Raw genomic sequence first — 16,281 nt, forward strand, 5'->3', positions numbered from 1 at the left:
AGAACAAGCTTCCTCAGTCCTCTTTCATAAGGGTACTGATCCCAATCATGAAGGCTCTGTCTTTGTGACCTAATTACCTCCCAGAAGGCCCTGCCTTTTAACACTATCACATTGGAGATTAGGTACCAACAACTGAATTTTGGAGGGACACAAACATTCAGACCAAAGCACTTGCTAAGGGATTACTTTCATCTGGGATGATTCTGACATGGCAATTGGAACACACTAATCTGAAAAAGCCATTTCCCATGAACTATCACACCATTGCAGAAATAGAAAAGCATCTTGAGAGATTGAGGACACAGACAAAAAGCTTTGATATGAGAGGAAATGTAAGAAGGGTTGAGCATCATCTGAAGCTAGAACAACTCTGAGATGTGCAAGTAGACAAAGAACAAGAGAAAAGATTTGCCAAAGACAGACTTTAGCCACTTCACCAATAGGTACAGAGCTGTCTTTCTCTGGATGCTATGGGCATGTGTCATTAGAATGGTTCAGCGTGAATGTGTTCATCAATAGTAACCTGGGGGGAATGGGGTCAATCTCCTGTTCCAAGATACTGTTTCAGTTTTTGGTTTTTGGTTTGATAACCTTTTTTTTTTTTTTGAAACTGGAAAAATGCAGATGTTTGCTCTGCTAAAAGTGGAAATTTAACATAAACTTCTGACTTCATAGATTGCTGTATGCCAAGTCTCATTGTATCTCCATTATTAACAGTAATCCGAAGGAGGAGAAAGTCATTAAACATTTTATGGTTTCCAATTGCCATCAAGATACTAACATCTGACACTGATTGAGGACTTACTATGGAACAGGCTCTTTTATTGCCACTACATATACTACACACACACATATAAAGGGACATACATATATATACACACACACATATGCAAATACTATACACTATATACTTACATACACTATGTATACTAATGCATGATACCACTATATACTACCATTACATATAAATATATAAATATATATAATCAACTCCAGAAGGTAGGTACACTTTACAAATAAAGAAACCAAGATACATATAGTTTACATGAGTCTACGTAACTAGTGAGTGACAAAGCTGGAGTTAAAACTAGGCAGTCTAATCCTGGAGCCCATATGGGTTCGTGGCATATTTGTGGTGCCCACACTGTGCTAAGCATTGTGCCACATGTGAAGGTTCAGGGATGAATAAGGGGTGCCACTGTTCCTAAGGAGTTCACAGTTGATGGAGGAGACAGGCACATCATTACAGTAAGGTGCAACAGTGCTGGCTGAGCTGGGTCTTGATGATTAGGATTATATATCTTGGAGCACACCAAAACAAAGTATTCCACCCCCAGGTGCAGTGTGTACAAAGGTAAGAAACAGCTATAACAGTCGTGGAGTTTTAATCAGGATGAGCCCCTGCAGAGAATCTGCAGAATCTAGGGGAAGAGAGAGCAACATGAAGCCAGAAGAACTGACAGAGACAATGCAGTGAAGAGCCTTGAATGCTAGTTTGTACTTTTATCCTGTGAGAAATGCAGAGTTGGTGAAGGTTTGTAAGCTGGAGATGGAGATGATGGGATGTGTTGCAGAAGTATCGCTGTGATAATCTTGCAGAGGCTGGACTGCAGGAGAGAATGTAGGACTGGGGACCAATTAGGACACTCTTGCAAGAGCTCATGCTAGAGAGACTCTGCTAGAAAATGCAAACCTTCCCATTTTCTTAAATGATCACCTTAAAACTTTCAATGATCTCCATTGCCCGTGGGATAAAATGCAAATCCTGTGATCTTGAATCATCTTGAATGATTGGACAAATGTCTATATTAAAGTCGTTAAGTCTCACCATTCCCACTTACTACCCTGCATTTCAATCACACAGAGGGACTCAATTGCAATTTGTTGGATTTGCCAATCTTATTTCCTTCCCTACTTTGTGTGTTTCCTCAACAATTTCAGAGCATCCTGAGAGAGGGAGACCTTTATGCCCATTGTACAGATGAGGAAAATGTAATGCAGGGAGTACAGTAACTTAGCCCAAGTCATATCACTTGATAGAGGTGGTGGAGATAAGATGCGAATTCAGAAGCTCTGAACCATTCAAGAGTATTGCAATGAAAGTCACAAAAATCTATGTTTAAGTCCCACTGGCACCATCTCACTTATTTTAGAAAATGACTTAACTTCCCTGCACCTCAGACTCCTCATCTGTATAATAGATCTGTTAAGCCTACATCCCATGTTGTTAGGAAGATACTGTGAGATGTCAAATATAAAAGCATCCTGTACTCTTTACTGTAAAGAAATATTGCTTAACTCACTCTGCCTTCAACCTATTCATGTAAATAAAAAATAAGTGTAGGTGGATAGTTAAAAATAACTAATCCTAATCTTTTTAGCTAAAAATTTCAGCTTTCCACAACACAACAATGTAATTTTTAAAAATTCAATGGAACCATTCCTCATCTGTCTTCTAAACCCATTTACACCCCTCTTCTGGGCAAATCTAAAATATTAGCAAATGACAAGACATGGAGTTAAAAGACTTCATTGTCAATTAAATCACCTGAGCGTTACAGTTAAGCTCTACTAAAATGCTAGTGAAAACTTCCTAGCTTTCATTTCTCCTCTGAACATAGACTGACTCAAAAACATCAAGTCTCCCTAAGAATTACTATCTTAAACGCCAAAGTTCAAAACACAGGAGGTCAGATCTAACACATATATAAGTCAGAAGATTATGTCTAAAGCCATGAGGGATTAAATATGGGGATTAAATACGTGGGTCCATGTTTGGTGGTAATGGTGGAGAGGAGTTGATTTCAGGACTTAACTTTGGCAAAGAGTTGTCCTTTATAAAGAACCAGCTCTCTTATACTGCCTGCCTAGAAAACATTACGCCATAACCAACACTTTAGCATTCAACAGATTCACTTAAAAATTTTATTGCATTCTAGCTGGGCTCCCTGGTTCTGCATTTGGAAATTATCACACCTTCATTATCCAAATAAACACCTGCCACTACTCACCCTAGAGTATGCAATGTAAAGTTGCCCACATGAGAAGCAGCTCCCACTTCTATTCCACACCTGCAATGCAATATGTCTTCTCTTAGGATTTTTATTTGGGGCTATATTTAAATCACTCATATTTTCTCTCTCCATGCACATTTCTCTGTCCTACATAAGCTGTAATTTAATTCAGACCATGCCAAATATACCCTCCAGGTTTGGTAAACATCTATCTAGCTATTTGCTTGATGGGGCAACTTACGAGCAATAAATAATTTTATGTGTGTTAATTCAATAATTTATGCATTCATTAACTCATAAAACATTATTGAACACCTATTCTGTGTCAGGCCCTATGCTAGGACTTCAGAGTGAATGTGATAGACATAGTTGCTGCTGTAAAAATGCTCACTCACAGCCTCCTTGGTGATGCAGGCAGGCAAATAAATAACATGTCTCAATCCAATAGCAGAGCTGTAATGCAAGCGTGTGCAGAGCACTGGAGAAACAGAGCAGAGAAGGTGATGGGTTTTTGCCTGGAGAGGCATGATGAAGGGCTTCATAAAGAAGGTGATGGTTGAGCTGTGCTTAAGGGATGAGCAAAACTTCCAGGACTGGGGTATGGGAGACAGGCCTTCTAGGAAGAGGGAACAGTGTGAAAAAAAGCACGGAGTCCTGAAGTGGCTTCTGTAGGTATGGGTGTCATGCACGGGTAGGCAAAAGCATTAGATATAAGCCTGGTAAGGTAGGATGGGCTCAGATCATAAAAGGCCTTGACTGTCTTCCTAAGGAGTTTATTTTTGTCCAGTAAGCAATGGAACCATGGAAATATTTCCTTGAAAAATGATTCTGTCTGCAGCGTTGAAAAATGTCTGAGAAGAGAAGCAGTTACTGAAGATAAGACAATCAGCTAGACATTTACAAGGATCCAGAAGCAAGGTGATAAGTCTGAAATAGAGAGATGGAAATGGATTCAAGAGGCATTATTGGATAAGAGTTGACAACATTTGTTGACAGAATGGATATATACTTCCATGTTTTCACCATACATGCTTCGGCTGTACAAAATGTCCATAAGCTCTCTAAATGCATGAGCAAGGACACGTAATTCAATGAATAGATCATCAACTATTCCAAATAAACAGCATTAAGGTGCTAGGGGGAAAAAATCTCTTCTGGATTCTGAGTCAGCGGTGCATGGGCTGGTGTTCCAGCACTGCTGCTTAGTAACTGTGGACATCAGACAAGTCCCTTCTCTCTGAGTCTCTCTTGTCTCCCAAATGGAGGGGCTGGCTGAGATGATTTATCTCCAAGGCCCTGTCCAGCTCTCACACTCTGTGAGTCAAACACTTGTGATAAGGGGCCACGAACCCTGGCCTTTCCCAAGCTGAGTCACCTCTGAAGCAGGGATTATTCTGGGGGCTGACCAAGAAATATGAATCCAGTCACTGCAGTAATATCCCAAGATTTATTCTCCAGAGTTAGGGTCCAGTAGGTCTGATCTGAGGCTGGGACAGCTCCTTGATTATTCATTCTTCTCCAAGCTTCTGCCCCTCAAGTGTGCACCCAGATGGGGGGCCACAAGACCCTGCCTGGGCTTCTACAGAAGAAAGAGCCCTTTCCCATAGGCCTCCAGGTCTCTGGATTTCTGTTTTTCCTGCTTGTGTTACTTTTCACAGCCAGTCATCCTTTTTACATTTTTCTAAAGCTATTCACAGGACTTGTCATTTGTCCTATTTACATTGTTCTAAAGCTGTTTACAGGACTTGTCCACAAGAATCCAACATTCTTAAGTGACTTTCGCTGACTTCCTCTTCCCCAAGCACAGCTGGGAATCCCCTTCCCTCAGACAGCAGCAAGCCTTCCTCCTCAGGTCACCAATGCAGGGCTCCATCTCTGCCTATTTCTAGTCATCTAACTCTTAGTGAGCACCCACTGTGTGTCACTGAGCACTGCCGCAAGCCAAGGGTTTCATGCAGCCACCCCACCAGGTGGATGTGACTTCCCCATTTTAACAAGGTGGAAAGTGAGGTTTAGTGAAGAAAAAGTGCCTTATCAAAGGCTGAACTTCTAGGATGTGGCCAAGCCAGGATTCAAACTGAGGTCTGTCTGAGTTCCGGTCTGCTGCATTCTCCTTCCGGTGACCAGAGTTAAGCTCTATTAAATGACAGCCTGCACAAGTGTGAACTATCTGCAAAACCTCCAAGCAGATCTGCTGTCCTTTTTCACCCAAGGAAGACATAGTCCACGTTTACTTTAGGCCAAGATACCAAAAGAGGAAACAGGTCATAATTCCCCTAACCAAGTGCAGTCATGTTAGACATCAGATTCTTTCCAATGTTTCCTGATAAATTTGTAATTTACTGCTATCAGTCGGTACTGTATAGCAATTAAAATGAAGAAACCCTGTGAATCAGTTTGCCTGGCCTTGAATTCCCTTTATCATATAGTAGCCAAGTAACCTTGGCCAAATCACTGAGACTCTCTAAGCCTCAGCTTCCCATGTATAAATGGGGATGAGAATAATACTTACCTCATAGTGTTATGAGGAGCAAATAAGATGATGCATGGAAAGCACTTAAAACAGAGTCTGGCATATGGTGTGAGCTCGATAAATCCCAGCCATTATTATTATCATAATATCTTTGTGCATAAATCTATCTGCAACTCTGATTGTTTTCTTAGGACAGATTCCAACAAGTAAAATCACTGTATCAAAGGGTGGCTCTTCATACTTAGTGCTTAATTATCCTCCAGAAATTTTCGAGCGATTTATATACCCAACAGCAGAGCCTGCAGGAGTAAATGCAATATCCTTCATAGCAATAGACTCAAAAGATATATCAAATGCAGATGACTGTGATACTATAAAAGATGTTTGAATATCCTGCTGTTTTCACATATATGGGTATAAACTTTCTCTTTTTAATGCCCTTTCAGTCATGGAAAGAACCAAGGCCCTGCCGGTCATCCCAAAGGCCTTTGATTTAAGAGAAAAGAGTTCAATTCCACGTTCTTATGAGCTGTGAGATTTTAAGCTGGTTCATTCCTCTCGTGTTGTTTAAAAAAAAAAAAAAGGTTTTTTTTTTTTTTTTAAACACGAATTATATATGGGCAATATCTTCCTGTAATACTTGCTGTACCTACATATGCAGAGTAAATGTGACTATGCCTGGTGATAATAGCTGTCAATGTTTTTCTTTTTACATTTTTCTATTAATGCTTTGCAATTGTGATTGTTCAATGTATTATTATAGATATTTATTAGTATAGCTATTCACTTGCTCATGTCCAGTGTAGTTCATATCCAACTCTACCAAAATCTTGCTGTGTGACCAAGGGTTGGTGACTTCACCACTCTGGGTCTCTTTTTTTGTAACAATGAGGGGCGTGGTCCAGATGATCTCCAGTGTCCGTGTTTCTATCATCTTGCCTTTCCATTTTTCAGGATTTCTCAACTTCAGCACTACTGACATGATCTGATTCAGATCATTCTGTTTTGTGCTGAAGGGAATGGGGTGGGAGGTGGCTGTCCTGAGCATTGCAGGATGTTTTAGCAGCATCCCTGGTCTTTACTATCCACAAGCATCCTACCCAAGTTGTGACAACTGAAAATACCTTCAGACATCGCCAAATGTTCCTGGAGGGTCAAAATCATCCCGTTAAGAATCTGCCATATGCTTAAGCGTGTCAAGCTTTGAATGTTAAAGACTTGATTTAGAAGGGCTTTAATATATCTTCCAATCACAGAATTCCAAATGACCATGATTGCTGTGACTGATTTGAACTTGCACTCATGCACATGATACATATTTGGGAGAAGCCCTTGTCCTCTCCAGTGTCTCTTCCACCTGTTGATTTCCACAGGGATGATTGACTCAGCCATCTACATCTTTGCTAGAGGTGACAGTTGAAATATCCAAACTATGGACTTGGGGTCCATCTGACCCAGTCACCGTCAGGTGCCTCTGGGGAAATTCTTTAGTTTTTCTAATCTTTTTTTCACATGTGAAATCTGCATGACACCTCAGAGCCATTCGAGGATGACTAAATGTGACAAGCACAAGTGTACCTGGTACCAAGGATGAGGAGGAATCCATCTGAGGGAAGCTGTTGCTTTCATTGTTTCCTATCGAATATGATTACCACTCAATTATTTCCCAGTCATAGCCTCGGGGTTTGGACCAACTTTTCTTTTGACTTAGGTGTTTCCAGTCAGAATCAAAGAGTAGCTCCTGAGGAATGGAGAGGACAAATGGTCCCGTTAGCCGTCAGAGAAATGCTGTGGACTAAGAGAGTGACTTTGGTTCCAGCTGAAATGTCAGCAGAGCGCTGGGAGAAAAGAATCTGTTTAGCAGGTGTGTTTGGAATCTGGCAGAGAGAGCTGGGTCAGGTCCAGGACCACTGAGCTGGTCTGAATGCCTTCTATGTTGACTCTCTGGGACTGAGACTCAGGAGTTAAAGGAGAGAATGTCTAAGGTAAACACATAACAGCCAGACAGTGGCTAGAATTTTTCCTCAGGCTTTCTGTGTCTCTTGCAGAACACCAAGAGGCCGGCAACATGAGTGTGGCCTGAGTCCGACGCCTTCGCCCACCCTCTTCCAGATCACCTGATCCGAAAGAAGTTCCGAAAATAGCTCAGAATCTGGGCCTGCCTGGAAGAGACATAAAGATTCATTTACATGGGAAGGTGACTGCTCTGAATATCCACAGACGACCAATCTATGCTAATGGTTCAGTCTCCCTCAAATCTGGAATTTATATAACTGGCTCCTACCCTCTGTCCTTGCCAGCAGAAATGCCTGAATTATCTTAATTCCAGAATGTAAATTATTCCAATTTTGAGGCCATCATTTTAAAGCTGTCAAAGTCAATATTTTTAACAGCCTAGAAAAAAATTACAACTGGAAAATGTCTAAACAAGTTGTGCTTGAGGTCTTGAGGCAACTCCTGGCAAATATCTGTGCTGAGGTGGATAAATACCCTACACTAATTTCACAATGAAAGAAGAACATAAATTTCTCTCAACACCAATTTGTGTGCCAGAGTAAATGTGTTCGTCCACTGGCATTGACCATTTTCAATCTGTTACCTTCCATTTATGCTCTAACCATTTGTCTTTATTTATTAATTTTTCTTTTTTGAGACAAAGTCTTGCTCTGTCACCCAGGCTGAAGTGCAGTGGCGAGATCTTGGCTCACTACAACCTCCACCTCCCAAGTTCAAGCAATTCTCCTGCCTTACCCTCCCAAGTAGCTGGGATTACAGGCACCCACCACGATGCCCAGCTACTTTTGGTATTTTTAGTAGAGAAGGGGTTTCACCATGTTGGTCAGGTTGGTCTTGAACTCCTAGCCTTAAGTGATCTGCCTTCCTCAGCCTCCCAAACTCCTGGGATTACAGGTATGAGCCACCACACCGAGCCCCATTTATCTTTTAATGTGAAGACTTTTAAAATACATTAATTCTTAAAATAATAACATTCAATACTTGGTTATGAGAAATGGGGAAAAATCCTTCCCTCGCCTCCATTCTTCCTAAATTTTCATTTCATTTCTATTTTAATCCACTTCATCCATTATTCTCTGAGTGCTACTGTGTGCTGGACACAGATCTATGGATGCTGAGATCTGTAAGAACTTCCTCAAGGTGAGAGAAGAGGCTTTCAAAGGAACTACATCTTGGTCAGGAAGGAAATGGCATTTCCTTTTTTAATGTACATATCAGTTTCCACACAGGTGAATCATCCTCTCTACCTTATTAACTCTTTCCTGCAGAAACCTGGGATTGAAGGAAGTGAGAATGGAAGGAAAAGACTATACAAAGAAGAATCACATTTATGGTTTGCCTTTGGGGTAGAAGCCATTCTTTTGCACCTGGGGAACTGGCCAGGCTGTAAGAATATGGTGCCAACCAACTGGCACCTCTGCCCACCATTGCTCTAGAGGCCAGGCTAAATGGTCCTTGTGAAATAGGGCTGGAAAATCTCTGTTATGGGCCCATCTCCTATTCAGAGGCTGGAAAACACCCCATTCCTATAGCTCTGAAGCAGGATTAATTGATTGGTCTCATATGAACGTAAAAGCTGTTAAGAGCAAAGAGGATGAAAAGCAATTCAAATTGCTTTATTACCATTTTCTAGTAAAGTACCAGTTTAGTTCTCAGCCCTACTGTGAAGCAGCAGGTTTCCAGATATTGACTGTGCTGGCATGTGCTCCTAGAAGAGAGGAAATGCCTGGGTCTGAAAAGCTGAAACATCTGCTCAGATCTCTGGCAGGCCTGTTGCTGGAGCTGCTGGGGGTGGTGGTTGGGGGGTGGTGGGTTCCCTCCAGGTGGTGTCACTGCAAGCAGGAGACAGAGGAAGCACTCCCAATGGGGGAGTTCTGGGCTGTGGGTAGAGACTCCTTCTCCTTTTTCTTTTTTTTAAAGACCTCATTCATTTAATGTGGGGGAAACAGATTATAAATAGTTTTAGAAGGTGATCTGATAGAGGGCAGCAAGGCGACTATAGTAGCTACAATGATGATTATAATAATAATAGCCATCACATACTGCTTGTATATGCCAAGCACAGGGCACTTTACATATCTTAACTCATTTAATTCCAAACAACACTACAAGGTAGGTACCACTATCATCTCCCTTTTATAGATGAGAAAACTGAGGCACAGGAGGGAAATAACTTGCTCAAGTTACCAACTAGTAAGTGTAAGAGTCAAGCTTTAAGCCCAACTAGTCTAGTTGCAGGGTTCCTAGCTATAGTAATAATTACTGCACTGTGCTAGATATCAGATCTAGCATACACCACACACATTACTTTCTTTGATCTTTACGGAAATACTATGAGTCAGATATTATCATTCCCAATTTTCAAATGGGCACACTCCAGTTTAGAGCTGTGAAATAATTTGCTCAAGATCATGAGGCTAAGGAATGTCAGAGGCTGGATTAACCCCAGATCGAGCTGTTTTTCCAATGCCTGATACCGCTCCATGACCTGAAAGTTTAGAGTTGAGCTACACTTTCTCTATGGGAATCTACCCCAGAATGCCAATAACAATTCAATAAGGCCTGTCTTAGACATAAATTTCCTCATCACAAATCCCTGCAAATCAGATTGTTATTATCCTCATAAATCAAAGATGAAAACATGAAAACCCAGTGCATTTCTACACACTAACAATGAACAATGTGAAGAGGAAATTAAGAAAATTCCATTTACAATAGAATCAAAAAGGATAAAATAGTTGGGAATAAACTGACACCAAAAGTGTAGGTGATAAAAGAAAAAATAGATAAATTAAACTTCATCAAAATAAAAACTTTTGTGCATCAAAGGATACTATAAAGAGAGTGAAAAGGCAAGTCATAGAACAGAAGGAAATACTTGCAAATCATAAGGAACTGACATTCACAATATATGAAGAACTCTTAAACTCAATAGCAACAAAAAAAACAAACAACCCGATTTTAAAAAAGGCAAAGGGCTTGCATCAACATTTCTCCTAAGAAGATATGGCCAATAAGCACATGAAAAAAATGCTCAATACCATTAGTCATTCAGGAAATGCAAATGAAAACCGAAATGAGATACCTTTTTACACCCATTAGGATGGCTATTATCAAAACAAAACAAACCCCCCACTCCAAAAAAAAAAAAAAAGAAAAACAAAACAAAATAAAAAAAAACAGAAAACGACAACTGTTAAGTGTTAGTGAGGATGTGAAGAAATTAAAACCATTGTGCATTGTTGGTGAAAATGTAAAGTGGTGCAGCCACTGTGGAAAACAATATGGCAGTTACTCAAAAGTTAAACATAGAATTACCATATGATCCACAAATTCCACTTCTAGATATATACCCAAAATAATTGAAAGCAGGAACTCAAATTGCTATTAATATTTGCACACTCATGTGTATAGCAGCATTATTCACAATGACCAAAAGCTGGAAACAACCTAAATGTCCACTGACACATAAATAAACAAAACGCAGTACACGTACAATGGAATATTATTCAGCCTTAAAATGGATTGAAATTCTGGCATATGCTATGACATCAATGAATTTTGAAGATGTTATACTGAGTGAAATAAGCCAAATACCAAAGGACAAACAGTCTGATTCCACTTACATGAAGTACCTAGAATAATCAAATTCATAGAGAAAAAGAGTAGAATGACAGCTGCCAGGGCCTCATGGAAGGGGACAATGGAAAATTGTTGTTTAATGGGTACAGAGTTTCAGTTTGAGATGACAGAAAAGCTCTGGAGATGGATAATAGTGATGAATGCATAACAATGTGAATGTACCTAGTGCCACTAAACTGTGCACTTTAAAGGGTACAGTTTTAGGTTATGTATATTTTACCACCAAAAGCAAACAAACAAGAAAACAACTAAAACCAAGATGGGAAGACTTGCTCAAGATCACACAGTGAGCATGCTACTGGCACAGCCTACGCTAGAATTCCCAGGTTCCTGAAGCCCAGTCTAGTGCTATTCATATCTGTGCTGTAAACTAAAATAGGGCTTACAGTTACAGAGTATTTGTAAACACAGTTAAATATCAAGTATCTTAAACAAAATGAACCAAACTCATCACAAACTGTTTTCCCCAGACTCTCTGAATAAAATAAGAAACTCACAACAAAAACATATAATTGGTGGAGGTGGTGATGATAGTTGTAATGATAGCAAACCTTCCATGCCTTGAGGCATGGGCCAAAGTGCATTTAACTCAGTGTCCTGAACCCTATACTCTAACTATAAAAATATTCCAAGCCCATTACTAAACACACTTAGGCTTTGTTTTTATTTTTACTCTAGTAAAATGGGACTAAGTAAAAACTCAGTCATAAAGTCACTGATCTCCCAATTGATTGTGTTTTTTCTGTTCAGATCCCTTTATAGTAATGTATTTCTAAAAAAGAGAATTCAGGGCCGGGCGCGGTGGCTCAAGCCTGTAATCCCAGCACTTTGGGAGGCCGAGACAGGCGGATCACGAGGTCAGGAGATCAAGACCATCCTGGCTAACATGGTGAAACCCCGTCTCTACTAAAAAATACAAAAAACTAGCCGGGTGAGGTGGCAGGCGCCTGTAGTCCCAGCTACACAGGAGGCTGAGGCAGGAGAATGGCGTAAACCCGGTAGGCAGAGCTTGCAGTGAGCTGAGATCCGGCCACTGCACTCCAGCTCGGGCGACAGAGCGAGACTCCGTCTCAAAAAAAAAAAGAGAATTCAGGAAAGTACCTGAAAATATTTTTAGTTTCAGGGTTGGAGCTGGATTGGCCTTCTCTTCCTCCTCTTCTTCTTTTTTCCTTCCCACTGTCAGATGGATACCTGTTTGGCATCTGAAGAAACTGTTTACACCACGGTAACACTTGCCTTGCAAAGGCAAATAAGCCTGTGATGGATGTCATTTATCAAGGCCGTTTGACCATTCATTCACTCAGTGTCTACTTCCCTTAGTCAAGGGTTAGGAAAGAGAGAAGAGCAAGAAAAACACTAAGGTTTGTAGAACAGGATTACAGCAAAAACTAGATCGCCAACTCCGATCAAATAATGCTAAATTGACATATGTTATTCTGCTTCACGCCTTACAGTATTGTTTTCAGCAACATTGTTGCTGATAAAACTGATTTGTCTTTTTAGTAATGTTCAGATTTATCAGAAATCCTAGCTATGAAATGCTTTCAATAAATTAAAATGTTAAATTCCCAATTACATTTCCCTTTCAGTCTCAAAAATTTTTCAAAAACGCTCTTAGGATGTAGCTTCAGGTGTAAAGTGAATTTTAATTGTTCCATTTTTCCACAATAACCTGAATATGGTTATTGATTTTTCTTAAACTGAGTTTAAGTGTTTGGAGAGATGAAAATTGTTTCCCCTGTCCCCTTTCCACTTTGTTTCTTCATTTCTATTGTCCATTAAGAATACATGTTAACTATAAAGAATGTTTGTGATATCAACTTTCAAGCTTAAAAAAAAAAAAAAAAAAAAAAAACCTCTTTCATTTTTTTTAAGTTCAAGCATTTTTATTGAAATTTAAAATAAAAAGAAAATTTTATATGTCATATAATTCCAACAAGCTATTAACCACCTTCATCCTAAAGAAGTGTACTTTTCTGCTCTTTTAAAACACTGAAGTTCAAGGACTTGAAAATCCCTCCTGGTTCTAGGAACATTTCAACCCTGCATTCTGTTTATGTGCATGAGAAACAGTGGCTATTAATTTAAGCTTTGCTAATTCAGATCTGTGAACTATTGCTTATGTTTATTGCTGTTGAATAATTAGATTATCTGGATTTGTACTGTTAACAGATGGGGAAAATACCATCTGAACATGTTACCTTGTCAATTCTTCTTTATATATTTCTTGAGCATACAATCTTTCTCTGCTCCAAATATTAAGGGGTTAACAGACATTTCCCTGGCTGCTCTCCTCTGAGTTAATAGTTGTTCTCTAGTAGCCAGTTTCTCCAAATGCAAACACACGTGGTAGATTTTTACTTGGGAATCTCTAGCTGGTCCTATTGTCACTCCCATACTCTTCTCCTTGGCCCAGCCTCTACCCACCTTCTGGTAGCAAAATACTCATCTTCCAGTCAATTTTCAGTAATGTGTGAATTGATATTAAAAAAAACTGTTGGCCGGGCGCAGTGGCTCATGCCTGTGATCCCAGAACTTTTGGTGGCCGAGGTGGGTAGATCACGCAGTCAGGAGTACGAAACAGCTCTGACCAACATGATGAAACTCCATCTCTAATAAAAAATACAAAAATTAGCCAGGCGTGGTGGTTCATGCCTGTAATCCCAGCTACTCAGGAGGCTGAGGCAGGAGAATCGATTGAATCCAGGAGGCAGAGGTTGCAGTGAGCCGAGATTGCGCCACTGCACTCCAGCCTGGGCGACAGAGAGAGACTCCGTCTCAAAAATAAATTAATTAATTAAATTAAACAAAAAATTGTTAAGTAATATTTGGCAATCACATTATGGTTTACAAAGCACTCTTTTATCAGATTTGCATTTTACATTTTTTCTAAAATGTATTCATTTTTTAATACAAAGAAAAAAACATCTCTTTATAACTCCACAAACCACATAACCCCTCTTACCATTTCTTAAGCAAAAACAATACGTTCATAATCTCTAATGACAGAAAGCAGATCAATGGTTGCCTGGGTCCAAGAGTAGGGGAAATGACTGAATAGGGGAAGAAGAAACTTTTCAGGGCAATTAAAGTGTTCCATATCTTAATCATGGTGGCTACATGGCTATACTCATTTGTCAAAAGTCGCCACACTATACACTGAAAAGGGGTACATTTTGTGATATGTAGATTATACCTCAATAAAATTGATTAAAATTTTAGAAATACTGATATTTTTATTAGGAAAATCAAATTGGGCTCCCAGCTACATATGTTACATTTATTTGACTTTTCTCTTTCCCATAGCCTCACTAGAATGGCAGTAAAGGAATGGATGAAAGACATCCAAGGACAAAGAGAACAGAAAAACGTTTTCAGAATGTGAGAATTCAACAGATTTTAGAACTTAGCCTAGCAGAGGAAATTACAAACTCAGTGCCGACAGATGGATGAAAAAATCATGAGAATTTAGTGGGCAGTTTCCCCTGCAGAACACTTAGGAGGAAGAAGTAGGGGGAAGCTTAGTACTTGGAGGGAGGAGTGAAACATAGAAATGAGAGAGAGATTGACTAAAAGTCTATATGGACAGGAATGGGACTCCCCAAGCCCTCCTTCAGTATAGGCAGTCAGATAATTACCCCTTCTTATCCTCCCCAGTGGTCAGACAGAGGCTTATTTCAGAGCGACCCCAGACTCAGAGGCACCAGGCACAGTGGAGAGCAAGGCTGAGGTGGCCGACTAAGATAGGCCCTTTACAAGTAAGTTGACCTCCTGAACTGCAACCCCTTCAGCCCACTTCAGATTACCACCACAGGTCAGTAATCTAAAAAGTTTCAAGTAGAAGTTTTAAAGATCTGTATCTCTGGAAAAATGAAAGTAGTTCTGGAGACTATGCAATTCCACGATTTCACCAATGGTCAAACTGTCTTGGTCCTTGATCTCCCCAAACTGAAGCCCACAGGTTCACAAGCAGTCACCCAACACACACACGCACACACACACACACACCCCCCATCCAGATAATGGCTTCATTTTAAACAAAAGCAATCATCAGGCATCGAAGAAATACCATCTTTTTTTTTTTTAAAAATAAATTAGTTGAAACAAGCTTTTTTAAAAAAATTATACTTTAAGTTCTGGGATACATGTATAGAACGTGCAGGTTTGTTACACAGGTACACATGTGCCATGGTGGTTTGCTACACCCATCAACCCATCATCTATATTAGGCATTTCTCCTAATGCTATCCCTCACCTAGTCCTCTATCCCCTGACATGCCCTGCTGTGTGATGTTGCCCTCCCTGTGTCCATGTATTCTCATTGTTCAACTCCTACTTATGAGTGAGAACATGCGGTATTTGGTTTTCTGTTCCTGTGTTAGTTTGCTGAGAATGATGGTTTCCAGCTTCATCCATGTGCCTGCCAAGGACATGAACTCATCCTTTTTATGGCTGCATAGTATTCCATGGTGTATATATGCCACATTTTCTTTATCCAGTCTATCATTGATGGGCATTTGGGTTGGTTCCAAGTCTTTACTATTGTGAATAGTGCTGCAGTAAACATATGTGGGCATGTCTCTTTATAGCAGCATGATTTATAATCCTTTGGGTAAATACCCAGTAATGTGATTGCTGGGTCAAATCGTATTTCTGGTTCTAGATCCTTAAGGAATCAACACACTGTTTTCCACAATGGTTGAACTAATTTACACTCCCATGAACAGTGTAAAAGCTTTCCTATTTCTCCACATCCTTTCCAGCATCTGTTGTTTCCTGACTTTTTAATGATCACCATTCTAACTGGCGTGAGATGGTATCTCATTGTGGTTTTGATTTGCATTTCTCTAATGACCAGTGATAATGAACTTTTTTTCATATGTTTGTTGGCCACATAAATGTCTTCTTTTGAGAGGTGTCTGTTCATATCCTTTGCCCATTTTTTGATGGGGTTGTTTTTTTTTCCTGTAAATGTGTTTAAGTTCCTTGTAGATTCTGGATATTAGCCCTTTGTCAGATGGATAGATTGCAAAAATTTTCTCCCGTTCTGTAGGTTGCCTGTTCACTCTGATGTTAGTTTCCTTTGCTGTGCAGAAGTTCTTTAGTTTAATTAGAACCCATTTGTCAATTTTGGTT

General features: G+C 39.9%; 1 protein-coding gene across 1 annotated transcript in view; it reads left to right on the forward strand.

Moving 5' to 3' along the window:
* Nucleotides 1–8,160, forward strand: part of LOC110741372 (E3 ubiquitin-protein ligase COP1-like) — a 58,338-nt gene extending 50,178 nt beyond the window's left edge. The window contains exon 3 of the mRNA XM_021927298.2: nt 7,536–8,160. Within this exon, the coding sequence (XP_021782990.2) occupies nt 7,536–7,570 (35 nt within the window). The 3' untranslated portion in view covers nt 7,571–8,160. The remainder of the gene's footprint in view (nt 1–7,535) is intronic.
* Nucleotides 8,161–16,281: the final 8,121 nt, after the last annotated feature.

Source organism: Papio anubis, chromosome 13 (genome assembly GCF_008728515.1).
Source record: "Papio anubis isolate 15944 chromosome 13, Panubis1.0, whole genome shotgun sequence".
Lineage (NCBI taxonomy): Eukaryota > Metazoa > Chordata > Mammalia > Primates > Cercopithecidae > Papio > Papio anubis.